At 38.7% G+C, this 21,560-nt stretch overlaps 4 protein-coding genes across 5 annotated transcripts in view; 3 read left to right on the forward strand and 1 right to left on the reverse strand.

The window, feature by feature from the left end:
* LOC146675647 (protein NLRC3-like) overlaps positions 1-21,560 on the reverse strand; it is a 340,816-nt gene that overhangs the window by 27,268 nt on the left and 291,988 nt on the right. The window lies entirely within an intron of this gene.
* LOC146675649 (uncharacterized) lies at positions 2,409-6,192 on the forward strand. Its single transcript, XM_085400657.1, has 5 exons — positions 2,409-2,452; positions 2,654-2,816; positions 5,268-5,442; positions 5,572-5,737; positions 5,888-6,192. The coding sequence occupies exons 2-4, from the start codon at positions 2,756-2,758 to the stop codon at positions 5,735-5,737; spliced, it is 402 nt and encodes a 133-aa protein (XP_085256783.1). The 5' UTR covers positions 2,409-2,452; positions 2,654-2,755; the 3' UTR covers positions 5,888-6,192.
* On the forward strand, positions 10,406-13,637 carry LOC146675650 (placenta-specific gene 8 protein-like). The gene is made up of 4 exons (XM_085400658.1): positions 10,406-10,454; positions 12,345-12,461; positions 12,654-12,799; positions 13,277-13,637. Exons 2-4 carry the CDS (start codon positions 12,347-12,349, stop codon positions 13,415-13,417), a joined length of 402 nt encoding a protein of 133 aa, XP_085256784.1. The 5' UTR covers positions 10,406-10,454; positions 12,345-12,346; the 3' UTR covers positions 13,418-13,637.
* LOC146675651 (placenta-specific gene 8 protein-like) lies at positions 17,638-20,278 on the forward strand. Of its 2 annotated transcripts, XM_085400663.1 has the most exons (5): positions 17,638-17,712; positions 17,825-17,859; positions 19,173-19,280; positions 19,362-19,507; positions 19,836-20,278. In XM_085400663.1, exons 3-5 carry the CDS (start codon positions 19,175-19,177, stop codon positions 19,974-19,976), a joined length of 393 nt encoding a protein of 130 aa, XP_085256789.1. In that variant the 5' UTR covers positions 17,638-17,712; positions 17,825-17,859; positions 19,173-19,174; the 3' UTR covers positions 19,977-20,278. The 2 variants fall into 2 exon arrangements, with proteins under 2 accessions (XP_085256789.1, XP_085256790.1); XM_085400664.1 differs by lacking the exon at positions 17,825-17,859 and having other exon boundaries at positions 19,836-20,277.

Consider the following 21,560-nt stretch of genomic DNA (forward strand, 5'->3'; position numbering starts at 1 on the left):
TGGCTCAAAGAGGATTCCTTTTTTTTTTTTACTGTGCTGCAATTGTTTACTGGATTATTTGTGCCATTAATTAGTGTCAACTAATTTTTATTCGATCTCCGCACAGGATATGCTTGTGAAGATGGAATATGGGGGAGAGCAGAAGTGCGTTGAAGTTCCACAAAGTGATGAATGAAGGACATGCATATTGTATTGAAGAAATAAGTGATGAGAATGCTGTTATTTGCATTTACCATGTCAGACCTTTTGATAAACAAAATTCTAATGAAAGTGAGAACATGTATACTGTTACGTCTTTCAGAAAATGTTTTGAAATTGTGGTGCACAGTTCAGAATAAATGTTTTTCAAAAACCATTGCATCTTTTTAGTAAATGTTTATTTCCAAAAGAAATTTCTAGAAGTTCAGAACAGTAAAATTCCCGCTTTTTAGAATGAATTAGAAGATAACTCTTACGTAGTTAAACTAAAATACTCTTTGAGAGTTAATATATAAACTCTTAACACCAAGTGTTAAATTATCAACTCCAGACAGATTTGGTGTTTAACACTAAATCAGAGTTAACGTACCAACTCTCCAAAAAGAGTTAAATTAACACTCTCTGGTGTGGACCCATATAGACACTTTAATAGTGTTGAAATCAAATCCGACAGTGTTAATTTGGACATGCTGGATTTGCTGTGTAAGGATATTGGCTCTGTATATGTAAAACGTCCTGCAAAACAAACTTGGTAAGCAAACATTGTGTTATGTAAAGGTTGCATGAACGCACTTTCCAGTACTGTAAAGGATATAAAGTAAACAGTAACAGTAAACACTGCTGAGTAAACAGTGCGTAACTCATGCACAGTGGCTGTGGTGCTCATGGTCAGAGTTATGTTACTTAAAGCGTAGCAGAGATTAATCATTTAGTTGATGATGCTTAGATTCATTCACTGAAATCCAACTTCATATCAACTTTATAGCACAAATAGCATATACTGTATACTGTCAAGACAGTATTACAAGACAGCTGTAAAATGATCACGAAGTAAAGATGTGAGATTGCTCTAACAGCTGTTTTACTATAGTGAGCAGTATTGGACTGTTCAAATGAGCCCTTCAGTCATTATTTGTTGTTTTAAGTATGTTTGTTTTTATTTTTAAAACTTTACTTTCTTAAAGCTCCATTCTAGTCCTGCCCCCTCTGGGGCAAGAGTGGCCAATGCCCACTTAAACAAACATCCTGCCCCATTAAGTCAAACTTTTAGAAGTTGTGAAAGAAAATAATACATTACCCACAAACGGAATATGGACAAGATTTAACAACAGCACTTGGCAGAGAAACCCCCCCCAGCTAAACATCCAATCACAGTTAGTATGCAAATAACTTGGCGTCAGGTTTCTCGGTAGATAGGGCAGAGGAAAATGAAGCAGCAAATCTCTGTCGTCAAAATCATGAAATGATCAACAACTAAAAAATACATCTATATTTGTACAGTCACTGGAGGACTAGTCCATCAATCTTCTCACCCTTTCAGTCTGGTAGAGACACGTTTACTTCTGTGAGCAGATGATACCACCGTGGTGGGGCTTATCTCTGGGGGAGACGAGACGTTGCTTTTTTGAAAGTGTGCTGCACTGTTAACCTTTGCTGTATTTTTCACAGTAAAATACCACAAAATGCCCAGTAACTTACCTGAAAACATTTCTACAGTTAATTACTGTAATTTGCTTTGCATTATGGGTATATTAAGGTTTTTTACATTTACTTACTGTATTTTTTTAAAATTGCGGTAGTAGTTATACCTACCGTTAACACATTAGCAGTAGTGCTACTGTATTATGTGATTTGAATGGTTCATCATACTGTTTGTGTATTTTTACTCTTTCAGTGGTTGGTTGCAATAGTGCATTACATTTTAACTCTTTCACTGCCAACCATTTCCAGATTTTCCTCCAACCTATGCCATTTGTCAGTATGATACCAGTGAAAGTATTATGGTTTTGACTTTTTAGGGGACTTGCCTGTGTGTAAGGTTCAAGAATTCTGATCATCTAATCTGCTGCATGCAGTTGTATGCACATGCACAGCTGCTGCAAATGTGTGCTTGCCACTGCGTTGCCAAAGGCGAACTTCAGTCAGTGGAGAATATTGTAATAATTTGGCGGAGGCTTCTCAGTCGAGCAGTAACTGAATTGCTCATTTACATGTACAGAACTCTTCTGGGAACTAGTCAACCCAACTTAGTGAAACACACACTGAATGCATGCTGGCCCCGCCCACCAACCTATCTCTACCAACCACCACTCCATATCCTGACTGACATGACCTGTGATCCAGTGATTGACAGGAGAGGAAAGACAGGCCAACTTTGTTAACTCTTCCTTACAATATGCTCGAGAGGACAAAAGATTTTGCACCTCGTTATTGTTGGACCTCTGTGTGGAAACTGCAAACGGGACGTCATAAGGTAATGCAAAGGACTCTCCTACCTAACATACTCGTTTATTAATTTTTAAAAGCATATATATTTTGTGTGTGTGTGTGTGTGGGGGGGGAGGGGGGGCTTAAATTCGGTGTTAGCTTGGTCGAAATAGCACATTAGCTGAATTATTCTGGAAAAAATAGGTTGTTTGTGTTTTTTTCTTTTCTTATTCAAATAAATATTTAGATATATATTTTCCACGGGGAGGGGCGAGGAACACAGGCGCAACGACAGTCTTTGTCTTTTTCCCGCCGAGTGTGGTGCATTGTCCTCCTGCGCTTCTGTTCTATGACTATTGAGAAGCTGGCCACGCTAACAGTGGGACATTTAGCTTCAGCTAAAGCAGCAGGTAAAAATACACATTTAATGAGAATAAAGTAAGACAACTTTTTTTTTTGGAAATTTAGAGACTGCTAAAACAATCTTATCCAGTTTTGAGCTTGCTCATGTAGGTTAGCCTGCTTTATTTAATTTTGTGTGAGCTGCAGTACACAACAACAAAAAGTTAATATAACGTTAGGTTGGTGGCGCGAGGAACTCCAACCTAAGTTTAATATTTATTATTTTTTTAAGTGGGAAGGGGAGCATGTTTTTTTTCCTTTAATACAACGTCATCCAGGGTCTTTTTCATATGAAAACCATGTAACGTCTGTGTTAGGTTGGTCAAAAGGGAATTAGTTGAATTATTCTGGAAAAGATGGGTTGTGTGTTTTTTGTCTTTTATTTACTTATGTAAATATATTTTTCAAGGGTTAAATAAATGCAACGTTAAATTAACAGTTTTCTCTCTGTCTTTTCCCGCCCAGTGTGGTGCATTGCTGTCCTCCTGCCCTTGCTGGCCGCGCTGACAGTGGGATGTAGCCTCAGTTCTTTGACAGACAAGACAAAACAGCAGGTAAAAAGACATATTTAGTGAGAATAAAGGTAGACAACATTTTTTTGGAAATTCAAATTCAGACACATGCAGCCATGTACAGGTGTAAATTTTGTGGTGTTTTTTGTTCAGAATTAAGAAAATTTTGTTATCATACGAAGAAACATCAGCACACAGCTAATTATCGATTCACATGTGGAATAGAGCAATGTCCTTCTTCCTATCGAACATTTTCTGCATTCAGATCCCATATGCACAGGAACCACCGCTATCGCAGGGCTCAGACTAAACACACCCATTTTAAAGGAAATCTTGCTTGTGGAGTTGAGGCATGTTTCTATGTGGCAGAGAATTTTTCAGCATTATGCACTCATTTGAGATTTCATATTAAAGATGGCAAGAAAGTTGTCTGTCCTTATGATGACTGCCACAAACATTTCAGAGTGCGCTCATCTTTTGCCACACATTTATCCAGGAAACATAAGCCGGTGATAACAACTCAGGTGTCAACTCTCCCCGAAAATATAGACTGTACTCAGCCTTCTGAGGAGAATCTGACTCCAACTCCATGTGATCATCTAGAGGAGTGTGATAATCAACAAGAGACATTTTTACATAATTTGGCTCTTTTCTACCTGAAAATGCAAGTCAAGATGCTGTTGCCAGCGAGCACAATACAATGTATTCTTGATGGATTTCTGCATGTCCATAGCACTTCTATGGCAGATGTTTTTGACAAGTTGAAGGGCAAGCTTTCTGAGCTAGACATACCACAAACTGAGATAGAAATGATTATTCAAAATCTCTCTAAAGAGGATGTCTTCACAATATACAACAAAGGAATACTCAGATCTGACAAAACAATGGGAAAATTTTACAAGCAGTATTTTGACTATGTTGAACCCACCCAGATTTATCTGGGAAGTGATGCTGCTGGAAAGGAATGCTTTTGCCAGTACATTTCCATCAAAGAGACATTAAAATCACTCCTTAGACAGTCAAGTGTTAAAGAGCAATATCACCAATCCAAAAATCATACCTCTTCCAACATGGTTGTAGAGGATGTGGCAGATGGAAGAAATGTAAAAGAAAATGTTCTGTTAAAAGACAATCCTTCTTCATTGTCCATCATCCTTTACCAGGATGGATTTGAGGTTGTGAATCCTCTTGGGTCAGGGAAGAAAAAACATAAAGTTTTGGGGGTTTACATGAGTCTAGGTGAGGTCCAGCCACACAATCGCTCTTCAGTTGATCCCATGCAGTTGGTGATGCTGTGCAGAGAAAGGGACTTCAAGACATTTGGTCAGGAGAAAGTTTTCTCAAGTATTATCACAGACCTTAAAGATCTAGAAGATACAGGGATTGAGACAGATGATGGAAATACCCTCAAAGCGGCCTTGATTTCCATTTGTGGAGATAATCTTGGTTCACACTGCTTAGGTGGTTTCACTGAAAACTTCAGTTGTAGTACGCATTTTTGTAGATACTGCTTGATTGAAAGGACAGACTTTGAAAAGACACCACTAAAGCTTGGTCCAAAAAGAACCATCACTGGTCACAAGGAGAGTGTACAACAGCTATCCACCACTGACCAAGACATGGTACAGGGGGTAAAGTTTGACTCACCTTTCAATTCTCTGAAATGTTTTCATGACTGTACTGGGCTTCCCCCATGTTTGGGTCATGATTTATTTGAAGGTGTAGTCTCTAATGACATTTCAGCACAGGCCAAAATGCAAAGACATAAGGCAGTTTTTTCCTGTAATTGATCATAATTTTCATTAGATAATAAATAATAAGAGAAATAGCAGCAAACCGTGTGGATTCTATTTTTGTACAGTGTGAGGCCTGCTATCCAGCATTCTTGTGGAAACCTTATTTGTAAGGGTGAGCACATTGTCTTATTGGACTCTTGTCTGTTTTTAGGGAATAATTTCATGTCTGCAAGCCGCTGGATGATCAGTTTGGGGGGCAAGGTATTTTATGAGCCTGAGCAGATGCATGACTTTGCCAGCACCCTTGCTGTCTTCTTTGCGTCATACTACGTTTTCAACCTTGAGTATCAGGAGTCAGCGTCCATCACACTGGAGATGATACAGAGGTAAATACTTTACACCATTTAAGAATGAAATATATGTGATAGCTTGACTACAGTTGCAGAAACATATAGGTGATTGCTGTAACGTATGTTTTAATTTTGAAATTAAAGCAGCCTTTTTTCCGTTAAAAGGTTCTTTGTGAGGATCAATCCAGACATGGGAACAAAATGCCCTGCAAAACTTGGTACAAGCCGCAAGACAGGTCGTGTCGTAAAGAGGAAGGTTACAAGCATCAGCCCTCGGATCACCACCTTCCTCCAGCGGCTCTCTGAGTTTGAATGGAGGACTTCCAACTAGGTAAGAACAGAGATGATAATATCTTTTACATAGCTGATAATTATATACATACTGTACACACATCCATACAACAGTATGAATGATCTCAGACAGATGTGAACAAGTGAATAACCTGAGCAAACATGAATATTGATGGTGTGTCTTTGACAGGTGGTGATGAAGACTACGCTGAACCCGACCATCCTGGTAACGGAAATCTAAATCCCATGTCACATTCTATTTCCTGGGACCCACTGATAATTATTACATTTTGTAAATGAGTTTTGTTTTACAATTGTAATAGTTTATTTAATGTTCATGCTGGTGGGTTTGTCCTGTTTTTAGTGGAATGAAAAACTGTTTTCCTTAAAAAAATCAGACAGAAAGGTGAAGGACTGTGTAGTTTTCATGTACGCTTCTATTTATTTTGGTTATTGGCATTGTTTTTATTCAGTTGAAAAATGTTTTTCTTGTTAAAAAAATATCAACAATAAATGTTGGTTTAATTCACTATTCTGAGACTACTTTATTGAATTATATTGTTTTTTGTAAATGTTCTAATATTGAATATGAATGTTAATATTATTTTATATGCTGTAAAACACAATTACAGTCTAAACAAATTATACTGTACACAATTACAGTGTTATACCATAAACCACATTTGCAGTACAGTGATACTATAAAACTTAATCACGGTAAGTCTTTCTAACTGTAAACCACGTTTACAGTAAAGCTGTTATACTGTAATATATGTTTACAGTAAAGTGGTTGAACTGTAAAACATCACAACAGTAAAGATACTGTAGATCAGTAATTACAGTAACTTACTGGCAATAGTGTTGCCAGTAAGTTAATGTAAAAATACAATAAAATGTCTAACAGTGTGAGTGCATCTGTGTATAGTTCTAATAATAATGTGCAATATAAACATACACTAATTCTTTTTATTTATTAAGATAAATTACTGTGTTGTGTTGTGCATAGTGCTGACGCAGGACAGTTTCCAATTTCGTTGTACTATTGTACTAGGTGTGACTGTGCAATGAAAATAAAGAGTTATCTCTTATTTCTCATTATCTTTTGCAAAAGAAAGTTATCTTGGCCCATGAGAAGGAGAACAGATAATGTGAATTAATCTGTTATGGACTTCTTGGAAAGGGAAAAAGGAGTGGATTGAGGAGAAACGGGAGTGGAGGTAGTTCAGAGAGTTCAGTTCCTAACAAAACAAACAAGCTTAAAACAAGACAAAAAAATAAGAAAAAAGTTACAATGTTCCATTCTAAATAGAGATGGCACGATACCACTTTTTTATGTCCGATACCGATACCGATATCATAAATTTGGATATCTGCCGATACCGATATGAATCCGATATAGTGTTTTTTAATCAACAAAACTGTTTTTTAAATATCTTGCTGCATTTTGTATAAGTTCATACTCAAGTTTAAAACAACAACTACACTAAAGCTATTCTGTTATACCTGTATGCAAAAAAAAATATTTCATAGTTCAGCAATACTGATCAATCTAATAAACTTAAACCTGCACCATCCTCCCTATTCTGGTATTTTAAAGAGTACTTAGCGTAAATATTAAGCAACCTAACTAATAGGGTTCCAACTCCCAGCAACAACAAAAATAAATAAATAAAAAATAGGGAACCACCCCTCACACTCCACCTCATGATGCTTAATCAACGTAATCAACCTTAATTTGATGCAGTGTGGAAAAAAATGCACAGAAATCAATTATTTTTCAATATATTAAAATATTAAATAGATTCAACATCTTTCTTCAACAAAATTGCAGACTGCACAGATGGTACCTTCCCAAAGGAAAAAGTATTATAGCTTACTAGGGTATATATATTAGACTTAATAGTTACTATATACAGTAATTGACTTCTATTCATTTTACATCAGATTAAAACTTTGGGTGTCAGATAATTATTTATTAAAAGCTAGACATTTTAAATGAGAATAAAGAAAAGTATGTCTTTGTGTCCCCTTTTCCCTGTTCATGCCCTATCGGCCCCCCTGGCTAAACTTTGCTAGATCCGCCCCTGCACAGTTACCAGCGTCAGCTACGTAGAAAAAGATCCTGGAGTAGAAAGTAATATTAAATAAATTCTAACAACAGCTTATCAAGCTTAAACGTGCTGCTGTTGTTCAGCCGCTGGTTTCCTCTTTCTGGTGCAAAGTGGGCCAAAAACAAACAAGAGAGACGGACTCGCGACAGAAAAGCCGATCAGCTGATCATTAAGCAGTTTCATGATTGAAGTAGCAGCAAGAAGAGGCAGTCGCTCCATATATCGTTTGTTAAGCTTAACGCAGGAATGCTTTACAAACATTCAGAGATGGACTTACACACTTGCTTTACTTCTCTCGGGGATAACTTTGTCGGAGATGAAATGCCGGGTTGCTAGCGAAGCTCCACATGCTATCCAGACCACCTACAGATCCCGCATGCCACAGCCGCTCTATCACGTGATGCATACTGCTCCAACGTGCTAACGTTCTGAGGCGAGTTACGGCGTGTTGCAAGTTTTGTGAGGTGCTTTCGTGATATTTAATGGATCGGATTACATTTTTTATTTTTCTCCGATATCCGATCCAGTAATTTAGGTCAGTATCGGACCGATACCGATACGTAATATCGGATCGGTCCATCTCTAGTTCTAAATCTGTTGTAGAACACAACAGATTTAGAATGGAACATTGTAACAATTCTCAGATTAATTTGTAGAACACAAATTTGTAGAACACAAATTAATCTGAGAATTGTTGGAAAAGATGAAAGGTCTTCAAGGAAACTTGGAGACCTTTCATCTGTAATCTGTGAAGCTTCTTCAGTTCTAAAAACAATAGAGTTTGAAAATGTGACGTCATTTCCGGGGTAAAACCGCAAACGATTGTATGTATAAGTGGCAAGTGGTACTAGCCCACATGGGCTATTAAAAGACAACAGTCACACAGAGATAAACAGAGACATAAAGAATGGCAATGGCAAGGCTGTTGTATTATTAACTGCCATAGCGAGTAGCATGACAGCCACGGGAAGCCGACGGGTAAAGAAATAGTTTTTTTTATCAGATTCCTTCGTGGAAGAAAAATTGTTCAAGTCATGTTTCTGAAGTTGCAAAGAGGTGACGGTGGCCTGGATTGCAGCTATTCGAAGACTAAATATAATGTTCCAGAACACTCCAGCTCACATATTAGTCTGCTCCAAGCATTTCCACAAAGGTAGATTTTTTGTTGTAGTTAATAAGTAATTTATCATATCATAATTGTTGATGTAGGTTACAAATAAGTCCTATATTGATTTGAATTGAAATCGTTGCACTATGCTGCTTTGTTTAGTGTGGCTTTGTGGGCTAATATTTGCAATGCGATAGAGACTGGGCTCCATTTATATACCAGGGTTTTGTACATAACTGTTTTTGGGGCAAATAAAATGCAAGTAGGGATTAAAATTGCAGAATTGATGGTTACAGGTGCTGGAAATGCTAGCGCTTCATGCAGTGTTTTGATTTTGCTGCCATTCGTGCCCACAATGCAACGCGCGCAAGTCACGTGGTCTGTCAATCTCCATTGAAGAGTTCCAGATATTAAGCCCAGATATTAAGTGTCTCCAAGACCCCCTATTGACCCTAATCACAAAGTGTGAAAACGGGTGTGGGTCACAATCAGCCAGGGTTTTGGGTGAACCCATTGTGAAGCCTAGCCCCAAATTATCATGTGATTCACTGAGGTGAAATGGCCCAGGGCAGCGGTTCCCAAACTTTTTTTGCTGGGCCCCCCCTTTGTTTTACAAGAATAATGTTCAACCTAACTGACACATGCAAGCGAGATCAAATATCTGCCATATTTGCATCATTACATTGGCTGCCAGTCAGTTTTCGAATTGATTTTAAGATTTTAATACTTGTTTTTAAGACGCAGCATGGACCAGCTCCTGCACATCTTTCTGATCTCCTAACCTGGTATACTCCTGCAAGATCTTTGAGGTCTGCGGACAAAATGCTCCTAGTTGTCCCAAGGTCCAGATTAAAACACAGAGAAGACCGGGCATTTGCGGTGACTGCTCCTAAATTGTGGAACACTTTGCCTCTCCATATCAGGGCCTCCCCAACACTGGATACTTTTAAAACCTGTCTAAAGACCCATTTTTATTCTTTGGCTTTTATATCACTATGAGTCTGTTACTATAGTTTTTACTATCTTATCATTCTATGATTCTATTCCCTTCTAACTTTATCCTATTTTTTATGTCTTCTGCCTTGACTATTTTTATTGTACAGTACTTTGGTCAACAGTTGTTGTTTTAAAAGTATTATATATAAATAAACTTGAACTTGAACTAGAAGACCACAAACTATTTGGCGTACAAGTCAAATAATTTAAAACAAGAAGATTTTCATAAAGTAATAATAAGCATACACTATGAACTGCATTAAACTTGGCATGGCTCATATCTCTAACTTCTAACTCTCGTTTTATTGGAAGTGAACGTCTTTGGCCATGAGTGTTTTATTAGTGCACATTTACACTGGACTGGAAGCATGTGGGCAGTAAACATGTGTCACCCTCTGCAGGAATGGTTTTCATTCCTTGAAAACCGGAACTGCAGAACTGTGAAGAGCATTCAACCCACACTTGACCACTCCCATTGCAATGTACATTAATAGGTCGGACTTGCTCCTACTTTATTCAGAGCTCACAGAAACAGAGAAAAGGTAAGGAAAACTTTCGATACTAATGAACATCTTAAAGCATTTAAGCAGTCTTTGTGACATGTAAGCTAGTCAAAGGAATATTTGCAGCACATGGGGTCTACGTGTACTTCATACTGCCTTAAGAAAAATAGCACAAAAATCTGGATATCTAATTATTATAATCACTGTCAGCACAGGGAGGTTATAAGACGGGAGTTTAGCAGGTTATTCTTTGAAATTAATGAATTTTAAGGACTGTTAGACTCGATTAGACTTGCATTAGACTGCAAGTAGATTAATGTTAGCTAGGGAAGTTTAGGTTTAATATGTTATGGAATTATTATTGCTAATATATTTAAAACAGAAGTCTTTTATAATTTTATAATATGGCCCACAATTAAGAGTGTAATATCTTTAGAAATAGATGAAATTTCCATACATTTTATCTGAAATAAAAGTATATGTACTGCTAAGTATGTGTAGCTAAATATTATAGTGTAATTCGGGTAAAATATAGGTAAAATTGATTGTGTGTTTGAGTGTATGTAATGTGTTTTTGTTTGCTTTTTTTTACATTTTATTTTATTGCAAGAGCTCCCGTAATGTCGCTGTACTGCATTATATAGGTGCAATAAAGCCATCTTGCCAAGACTGTTTACTATGGACAAAGGTCGACCGGAATATCCTTTATTTACAGCTTCAGTTCTCGCAACATGTGCAATTAGGCTAAGATAGACAGACAAAGTAGGTTATCAACTCAATAAATTAATTTACGGTTTATCCATCCAGGAACAAGCACGTTCACATGAAAGAATTGGCATTGGAAGCATATGGCTGACCCCAAACATGGATGGATCTACTTGCGATCTATTTACAGACAAAAAAGGAAACTATGACTTTAGAAAATATGAAAATACAGGCTGAAAGCAAAACACAGATTATAGATGAAGCAGTGGTCTGAGTATCGGTACAAACACAACTCTGCACAATAGTCCCAGAAAGATATAGTGTTTTCAGGACTGTAGCATTAAAAGCACTGTATATGTGGTCGAAGCACTTTGGTCAGTCACACATAGAAAATTCAGGAAGGAAAAGAAAAGGTGGGGGAAAATAGCTTTGACCCAGATGAGCCTGTGTTATGAGAAATGCTTTATCTGTTTATAAAACTGCTTTAAGAGTGCTGACAGTGATGTTCCTGACGTGAGAACTGGATCAAAAGTGAAAGATAAAACCTGTAACACACACGTGCACACCCAGATACTCCAGACCAACAAACTAAGAACCTTTGCTTTTATAGAGGTGCTTATAAATGTTCTAGATTACAGGCTGTCTGGTTTGGCTGTGTGACAGGCAGGAGTCTGACTCAAATGTAGTACTCAAGCCTCCAGCCAGTGGACAGTGTTTATGCTGTGTTTCTGTTCTGCATTTTTCAAAAAGAAAAATGGAAAATGTGTCACGAGTTTTCATGAGTAAAGATAAAATACTTAATCTATGATACATATATTTGTCATTTATGTATAATTGCAAGATGGGCACGGACTAAACAGAATTTCTTTGACCTTCATGCTGTAAATGTTGTTTTTCATTTTTTATGTATACACATTAATATAATAAATACATATTGAATCATCAATACTCAGTAATTTTATATTTACAGGCTGTGTGTGCGATCTGAAAACATGCTATGATAAAACTGTTTTATGTATGGAAACAGTTTCATTACATAAAACATTTTTAAGAAATGTCTTCTTAAAAAATATAAAATATATAACTTTCGAAAAGTGTACACACAAGTGTTGTGTCAAAGATCCTAACACTTAAACCCATTATCATTTAATCTAACCCAGTGCTGTCAATTTTTTTCATGTTGTGTCTTTGGCTTATGTGTCCTTTTTTCACTTGTTTCTTCAGGCATGAATTTCTACAACCAGTCCAACCCCCAGGTGGTGGTCACCACCACTGCAATGAGTCAAAAGGCTGGGGAGTGGAGCACGGGCATCTGTGACTGCTGCTCTGATATGAACACCTGTAAGTGAACCCAGCAAACAGCTACAAACAGCAGGGATTTCTGCATCAACCACCTCCTCAGACTTTGGTTGCAGTTAGGTATCAGAGTGTCTGAAGCCAGGATATAAAACAGAGGTTATGCAAGAGATTGTTAAAGTAGAATTTATTAAAAACTGGGGTAAATTCATACAGATATGGCACATTTTCTTCAAGGTTGCTTTGGATATTGGTGTTTCCCCTGCATGCAGTGTCAGACAGCCAGTAAACATGGATGGTGCTGCGGTATGCCACTCCTGGACTGTTGCTGTGTGGTGTCCTGCTTACTTCGCAAGTCTGTCAGAGAGCACTACAACATCCCTGTAAGTATGCGAGTGGAGGATAAGGTTATTGTATTTAGCTTAAATTAAGCTGACTACCTGTATGTACAAAGCCAACAAAAACAAAAGGTGCAAACATGACAGAGAGGGACAGGTCAGTTGGTTGTATTGTCATACAATCTATGGAGTGCAATTCATTATTACTTCACCCCAACATGTTTTTAAACTTCTGTTTTATGCATTTTTTAGCCACATAACATGAATTAAATCCTATATTCTTATATTGTCCTGCTGAGTGCAACTCCTTTCCTCCTCCTCATTTAGGATCTCTATGGTCGATGTAAAATTTCCATTACGGCTCTGATCTTGATTTAGAGACAAGGTGACAACTGAATAGGAAGCAGACTTTATCAAGCTGCTTGACCTTCACCATTCAGCTGTGCGTCTAGAAGACTGCTGTTAAAAATTCTAAATACATGAGAACCTCTCTTCCCCCCCTTCAATTTTCCTGTCCTGCAGGGCTCGTGCTGTGATGACTGCTGCAAAATATTTTGGTGTTATCACTGTGTCTGGTGCCAGATGAATCGTGAGCTGAAGATCAGGGAAAACCAGCACCCTGCTGCTTCGACGGTGGTCACCACGCAGGTCGTCCGTGGATAAGATGCAACCGTTTTTGTTGTGTGTTGAGTGAATATGACAGTTACCTTTTCAAACAGTATTAATTTTTCAGCACCACACAGTTTTGTCCTCAGCAATTTGTCTTTTATTTTAATTTAAGCTTGGATTTTATAGTTCTAGATTATATTTCAAAATGAGAAAATCTGAGTTCCGTTAGCATACTGGTTATTTATCATCTGGAAAACCTTTTAACTCTGTCCAATAAAATCTGTGTCATTTAACATGCTTGTTGTTATTCTAAACTTTTCAAGTTCAATTTAACCTGTATGAAAATAAATTATATAAAGACTTGGTGCATATGCAAAAACCAACTGATTCACATTCACAGATCCTTAAAACACAGAGTCGTGTCAGATCATGCACAGAAGCAGCACTTGGGCAATGTTTGGCCCCAGCAGGCTCCACTCCCTACAAATGATACATAAGTGACGTGCTACAAATTAATAATTAACCTGCTCGTCAGTGAGTACTGTTTTACTTTCCGGCTACATGTCAAGGCTACATGACAAATGATGGTTATCACACTATCAGTTTTATTATTAACAGCATCTTTATTTGCAATGAACTGGATTATTTGTTTTCTGCTCGAACCTGACTTGTAACACAGAGCAGAGCTGATTGAATCATACTTACAGTTTTTCACAGAAACAGGATGGGTGTTGGGATCGCTGTGACATATATGTGCTGCTTGACAACCGTCCGAGTAACTGTACTCCTCGCTACAAATCATCCCCCGAAACTAAGACTCCATTGATATAATAGTTTTCGAACTGAATTGAATTGACAGTTTTTGTTTGCTATCATGTGACAGCTTCTGTCTGAGTTTTGAACATGTATTTTTTTTTCGGGGGTTGAAGAAATTATGTTATGTCTGATTAATATTTAAACCTGCACCATGGCGTGTTCTCAGTTTGCTTGTTACTTGATGTTTTTTTTTATTAATAACTAAAAAAAATCAAAAAAACACTCTAAATAATAATGTACAACACAATCTTATAATGCGCTGGGAGCAGTGTTGGTCAAGTTACTTGAAAAAAGTAATCAGTAACTAATTACTGATTACTTCCCCAAAAAAGTAATCCCGTTACTTTACTGATTACTTATTTTCAAAAGTAATTAATTACTTAGTTACTTAGTTACTTTTAAAAAACACGATTTACAACCTGAAGAGGTGATAAAGCGATAGATCTTTCAGCCCAATTCGACTTTTTCTGCATAATCCATCATACAAAATGTAATCAAATGGAAAAGTCTCTTTTTTTAAACTTGTTTTATCAGTTTTAATCTTTTAACTTTATGCATCAAGCAAAAATTTAATTATATGCAACATTCTCTGACTTGAATAAATTAGTTTAACATTTAAACCTATTTTCTGCACATTCCAGCACATAAAATAAAATATTTTTTGTGTTTACACTCACTCTTTCAAATAGATGCCAGTAAAACACAGCAGAAAATAAATAAAGTCAAAGACTAGAGGTCCTGTTGCTCTATTTTCACCTGTAAAGCAGGACTGCGGTAGGCGGAGGTTTACCCTGGTGCAGGTGTGCCGCGGTCAGTTGAAGAATCCGCGAGTTTCTCTGAGAGTTTCCCGTTACGTCATTGTGCACTCGGTGCTTGCTTGGAAGTTTAGGGGTTTTTTTCGCTGTAAAAAGAAGTTTTCTTCCCACGCATGATGGACGCTAATGTTTTTGTCACTTTTTATGGAATCAAACTCAAAGTAAGGTCAGTACTTCCACGCTTTAAACGCTGCACGCTCATACTCTCTCCATTATCCATTGTTGATCTGCACACAGCTGTTGTCGTCACACTCGCTTAAGTCACTGTCATGAGACATTCTCGCACAAAAATCACGGTTTTAGTAACGCAGTAACGCAGGGTTACTACAGGAAAGTAATGGCAATCTAATTACCGATTTTGCAATAGTAATCCCTTACTTTACTCCTTACTTGAAAAAAATAATCAGAATATAGTAACGCGTTACAAGTAACGGGTTACAAGTAACGCGTTGTTGCCCATGTCTGGCTGGGAGTATGCTTGTGCTGAGAGGTCCCTGCCTCCTAGTAATTGTGTATTTAACCAGTGGACAGGTACGTTTATATATAATACACTGCAACTTACACAATTACAACTGTAACTATATGAACAGTGTATTTCTTATGCACATTTTAGACCCGGAGGAAGAATCGCTGATGACCTGGTGTTTATTTAGGAACATTAGCACGTCCTCTCTTCCTCTTTGGCTCCATGCCTCTCATTAAGTCGCAAATACTGAGCATAATTCTCCCAACCCTAGAGCACAAGTTGTCCCGACCTAGAACACAATTCTCCCAACCTAGGAGACCTTCGTGCGCTCACACATAGCCACAAAGTATCAGAGCCAGCAGTGGCTTTAACACTCGCTCTGCCACTGCTCGCTCCGCCACCTTCTAGCCTTGTGTCCCTTTAGTCCGCATCTGGATTACACAGTTGTGCACTAAAGGGAACACACATGTTCGTGTTCCTGGCTACTCGCTCGTTTGTATTTTCACACGCGGGTTTTGAAGCCGGCCGTGCACGCTGTTCTCTGATGTGCTGGCGCCCACTCTCTCAGTGCTCTCGTAGCTCCATAGTTTCCCAATGAATTCGGCAAAAGTCATTGCAAATTCACTTTGTGTGACATGATCCTGGCACTTCTTGCGAACCAGTGCTACACATTGCCCCTCGCTCAATGGCTCACCAGCATTTCTCAGGGCAGCGGTGGCGCCCTAGGTGGCAAAACACTTCACTTTCTCTAGGCAGTCTTAGCTACTCTGCGCCCATAACCTGTTAGCAGAGGTGAAAATACGCAGGAATTCTGGCGCGAATATCTAGACTGCTCCGAGGACAACTGTGGAGGAAATAAACACACAATAGCCACAATCCATTTTCTCACTTGAACTCATTCGCAAGAGAGAGAAGCTTTATTGACGATCACCAGCATATACATGAGCATCACATGTCAATCACAATGCATCTTATCCGCTATTTCCACCTCGCGTTATATACTCTCTGCAATAACGCACACGTTTTCTGCGTGTGTGCTATAATAAATAAAGATGTCCTTCTTACAGTTGAGAGTATATTTTTAATCTGTGTCATCACTTTATGAAAACTCTGAAACTTAACAGACAAATTCTCGTGAGTAACTCTTCTTTTTAAACCGAGCACACGGATAATGCTTGGACGTCCAACTCCATGCGTCTTTGCGTTCATCCTTCACACAGGGGGCAGGTCAACGGTGATCCTTCGAACTTGGCCATCTCTCTGTAACGTGAAAGTGATCCCAGGCAGCTGAATGGTCATAGTCAGAGGTGGAAGCCTGGTCGTGACCGAATACAGAATTTGCCCGCAGGTGCAGAAAACTCTGCTGCTCAGCCAGTGGAGGAAATTCTTCATGTCAATGAGAGCGCGCACCGCGCTGTCACTGAATCGATTCAGCCACGCGTTTGGGTATGACATCGTGGTTTCACACCAGTGAGGCTGTGCTGCCAGCAGTTTGTCCGAGGGTGTAATGCTTGCAGGAGCTGAGTGGATTTGTTTTCAAGCCGGCTCTGACACTTCTTCCTCACAGGACTTCTGTCTAGTGAATAATGAAGGATGTTACAGTTTTTTCTGAATGCTTAAACCCTAACTGTGATTCCTGTAGCACAATCTCTAAAACTATTCAGACTTATAGCAAAACCACTCACTGAGGAGACAAATCCCCCGACCTGGAGCATAATTCTCCCAACCCAGAGCACAAGTTGTCCCGACCTAGAACACAATTCTCCCAACCTAGGAGACAATTCTCCCGACCTGGAGCATAATTCTCCCAACCAAGAGCACAATTGGCCCAACCTAAAACACAAGTTCCCCCGACCTAGAGCACAATTCTCCCAACCTAGGAGACAATTCCCCCGACCTGGAGCATAATTCTCCCAACCTAGAGCACAATTCTCCCAACCTATAAGCACAATTTTTCCAACCTAGAACACAATTCTCTCGAATTGGAGCACAACTCTCCATGCCTCTCATTAAGTCGCAAATACTGAGACTCATCTCTCGCACAAAATCCCCACCAAAAGCACAAATCCCATCAAAACTCAATCCCTTAGAAACCCTTGAATCAGATATGGAGCAGTAACGTGTTGAATCAAGCGTCATTGATCACGTGTTTCAAGCCGGCCCTCACCACCCAACAGTTCAACGTCTGCGGAATTACGAACACGGATCAGCGCAGACACCTGGATCGTTCCTCTGCGTCGTACCGTCACCAGGTAAACTCCAGGTCTTTTTTTTTTTTTTTGTCTAAAACAAAGTGTCAGCAGACACATAAAACGCAAAAGAAATACATCTCTAAAGACCAAATATTCACTCGTTTATTTCCAGTTTGTCTGTGGCGGCTCCTGAATAGCAAGTTGTCGGTGAGTTAATCTGTAACACGAGTTAATCTGTAACTCTGCTCTTTGAAGTGCTTTTGTGTGCTTTTTAACCGTGCTTCGTATTTCTGTCTGGCGGTATTTACTTAGTACACCTTGTGTAACTTGGCCCAGTTGAGTGTTGTGTTGTGGACTGTTTTAATCGTGATACTGGTGTCCGAGGTACCAGTGAGGGATCAAAACAGGAACTGCCTCATGAGGTTATGAGGATTCTGTGGATTATGATGTCCTCCTGCCACTTTTTCCTTCTGCATTAACCAGTGCATACTTTCTGTCCTTGTGATCAGTCTACCCCCATCTTCATTCTCTGTTTAAAAAAACAAAACAAAACCTTTTACTTGGGGTTCTTTATCAGCTGAGCTTTCAGCGATGACTGCTCTCATATGTTGGACACTCTTTTCAGTCATTTGCTCGAACACAAGAAAACCTGCAGGTTTTTTTTGTATAAGCATGAAAATGGTGTGGGGGGGAATCCCAACTTCAGTGCGACAAATGTTTTGGGAAAACCAAATTAAGTTAAAAAAAAAAAAAATCAGCTTCTCTGGAACTCTCGTTTCAGCTGGGATAGGTAGGTTCATGTTAAAGCTTGATTTTTTTTGCCCTGGTAAACGTAGACTGAACTTGGTTTTTTTTTAGACCAGTGTTAATGATGAAACAAACAATTACAGCTCCTTTATACCTGCTGCATGAATACAATCTTTGCTTGGTAGTTTTCTTCCGCTGGTTTTCTTCCCACAGCTACGTAGGCACCAGGCTGACAGTAGGGACTCAAAAGTGGCTGTTTTCCCATCTATGCCCACTGAGTCTTTCTATAGGAAAGAAACAACTACATACCAATAGTACACAGAGGTTAAATGAGTGGAAACACAAATTTTCCACTACAAAAGCAAACTGTGTGTTTTTTCAAGAAAGGAAAAAACGTTTAAGATGTTTTGGAAATGCAGTTTGAAAAAACAGTTCTGTGGTTTTTAAACGGTCACGTGCAATTTCTGTGCCAAAAAGACCGCTGTAGGGCCTTAAACGCAGGAGTAATACTCCGCTGAACATGTTACAGAAGCAACACTGCAGATAGTTATGTTCAAACCAGTCTTTCTCTGAAGCAGGTCGAAAAGGTGAGATGCAGGATGGGGGGAGTCTCTTGTGATCGGGATGTATAGATGTCTGCAACAGAAGGGTGTTTGCAGCTGATTATCTTCAAATTAGTTCATAGTCTGGATTGGGTTTCTCCTTACAGATGAGCTATGACCCCTTTAACCTTTCTCTACGTGGCTCTTGTTTTTTCTGTCTATTTTCTTCAGGAATGGCCTACCAGCAGCCCACACAGGTGATGACAGTCATGGGCGGTAATCAACACCTGGGGAACTGGAGCACCGGCCTCTGTGATTGCTGTGCTGATGTGGGCACCTGTAAGTTAACCCAGCAAACTCTATGAACAGCAGTGATGTATATGAACACAGATATTTCACTTGTATATATTTTTCTTCGAGGTTGCTGTGCATATTGGTGTTTCCCCTGCATGCAGTGTCAGACAGCCAGTAAACATGGATGGTGCTGTGGCATGCCACTGCTGGACGTTTTCTGCGTGGTGTCCTGCTTACTTCGCAAGTCCGTCAGAGCGCGCTACAACATTCCTGTAAGTGTGAGAGTGGAGGATGGATAAAGTTATTGTAGCTAGCTAAAATTAAACTAAAAACTAAAATGAAGAGTGAAAACTATTTTATTTGACTTCAGTAAATTACTTAGTATCATATTTTTTTGTATTCCTGTAAAAACCCAACTTGTTACCCTCTTCTTTCTCTAGTGCACCTATACTTTAAGTATTTGTATGTAAATATAATTACAGTGTCATATAAATGAAAACAATCTAAATTCCATTTAATTACACGAGTTACAACATTAACTCTGCTGATCGATCCCGTTACTCTCTCCTCTTCTTCCTCTTCCTGTTCTCTGTCCTGCAGGGCTCGTGCTGTGATGACTGCTGCAAGATACTTTGGTGTTACCCGTGTGTTTGGTGCCAGATGAATCGTGAGCTGAAGATCAGGGAAAACCAGCACCCTGCCACCTCGACGGTGGTCACCACGCAGGTGTTCCGTGAATAAGATGCAGCCATTTGAGCTGTGAATATGACAAAGTTATTAATTACAATTTTACAATGATGAAACGCATAGGAAAATATTACTTCTGTTTCTGCAGCACGAGGTGAAAATAGAAAATTTTGTCTTGTGCGGTTCATGCTCTGCAATATGTAATTGATTTATAGAATAAAGTCTGTTTTTTTTTTTAAACTTTAGATTACATTTTTAACATCAGATGTTTTGAGTTTTGTTAGCATACTGATGTATATCATCAGGAAATATATATGTATTTTTTTTAACCTTGTCCAATACAAACGATATCATTTAACATGCTTACTCTTATACCAATTGTGTCTAAGTTGAGTTTAACTTGTGCTAAAATAAAGACTATTCATATCCACCCACTATATGAAGGATTGTTGTACTACATTCCTTGAAATCTTCCACCATTTCTGAACACTTCAAAGACAAAACTCATTTAACAAATTTCAAATAAAATAGGCCACACTCCTGGAAACTGTCGTCGAAATTCTTGAAATTTGTTATATTGGTAATCATACGCGACACTGCTCCCAAGTCCACCATCATCAGGCATTTCTTTTTTACACCTGATTGGATCTCTGTGTCCTTGTGGCTCATCCGGAATGCGTACTCCTTGACACTTGACTAGTAAATGTTTCACGCATTGTCCCGTTGTTGTTTCAGTCTGCAGTTAACGTTTCGATGTTTGGGGATTTAACACTCACTCCACCACTGCTTGAACGGACACGTTCTGGCTTTGTGTCCCTTTTGTCCACATCTGCAGTGCACACATGTGGACTAAGGGGAATACACATGTCTGTGTTCCCTGCTCCTGAATCAATTGTATTTTCTCACTTGGGTTTTTAGCCCAAAGATTGTTCTTGAACACATACGTTTAAAATACATTCATATTTCTGTACTGTCTTCTTTGACAGTGCATTTTGACTAGTGACCGGCCCACCATGGTATTATAGGAAAAGTCATAAAGCCTTATTAGAAATTTAAACCTACACCATCTTCGATATTCTAGTATTATAAACAGTACTTAGCAAAAATATAAATCAACATAATTTATAATTACATATACCTAACTAATAGGGTTACCAACTACCAGCAAAAAAAGACAAGAAAAAAAATACAGCTGATGTGACACCCAACCACAGCGGACTCATCAAAGATCTTGTGCGAAATATTGTCGTGCAAGGCGAAGGTGTTATGGGGTTCGGCGGTTGTGGTTACCACTCTAGACTGCACTCTGGGTCTGACTAGGATCACACTAAAAGCTAGCGCGCTTTTAGGAATTCCAAGTGTGGATGAGCTAAAGTGACATGTGTTCAAGCCCCTCGACCAACTACGCCTGTACACAACGGTAGGGCTGCTCGATTATGGCAAAAATGATAATCACGATTATTTTCACTGAAATTGAGATCACGATTATTTGACGATATTTATTTAACCCTTTAAGACCTACTATAGAACCAAGTCCACCAGAGCTTATATTATTTTATTTTTTTTACATGCTGTAGTGCCATTTGTGGGAGCATTTCAAGTTGCTATACATCAATACAACTGTTATAGCCCATATTT

This window comes from Rhamphochromis longiceps, linkage group LG3 (genome assembly GCF_057381845.1).
Source record: "Rhamphochromis longiceps isolate RC_006_pf linkage group LG3, R_longiceps_female_GT1.1, whole genome shotgun sequence".
In the NCBI taxonomy this organism is placed as follows: Eukaryota; Metazoa; Chordata; class Actinopteri; order Cichliformes; family Cichlidae; genus Rhamphochromis; species Rhamphochromis longiceps.

Excerpts from the sequence above, each read along its gene's own strand:
- LOC146675649 (XM_085400657.1), top strand. The coding sequence starts at position 2,756 with ATGACTATTGAGAAGCTGGCCACGCTAACAGTGGGACATTTAGCTTCA. Across the intron at positions 2,817-5,267 it reads AGCTTCAGCTAAAGCAGCAG|GGAATAATTTCATGTCTGCA; the intron begins GTAAAAATACAC and ends GTCTGTTTTTAG. Across the intron at positions 5,443-5,571 it reads ACACTGGAGATGATACAGAG|GTTCTTTGTGAGGATCAATC; the intron begins GTAAATACTTTA and ends TTCCGTTAAAAG.
- LOC146675650 (XM_085400658.1), top strand. The coding sequence starts at position 12,347 with ATGAATTTCTACAACCAGTCCAACCCCCAGGTGGTGGTCACCACCACT. Across the intron at positions 12,462-12,653 it reads CTGCTCTGATATGAACACCT|GTTGCTTTGGATATTGGTGT; the intron begins GTAAGTGAACCC and ends ATTTTCTTCAAG. Across the intron at positions 12,800-13,276 it reads GAGAGCACTACAACATCCCT|GGCTCGTGCTGTGATGACTG; the intron begins GTAAGTATGCGA and ends CCTGTCCTGCAG.
- LOC146675651 (XM_085400663.1), top strand. The coding sequence starts at position 19,175 with ATGGCCTACCAGCAGCCCACACAGGTGATGACAGTCATGGGCGGTAAT. Across the intron at positions 19,281-19,361 it reads CTGTGCTGATGTGGGCACCT|GTTGCTGTGCATATTGGTGT; the intron begins GTAAGTTAACCC and ends TTTTTCTTCGAG. Across the intron at positions 19,508-19,835 it reads GAGCGCGCTACAACATTCCT|GGCTCGTGCTGTGATGACTG; the intron begins GTAAGTGTGAGA and ends TCTGTCCTGCAG.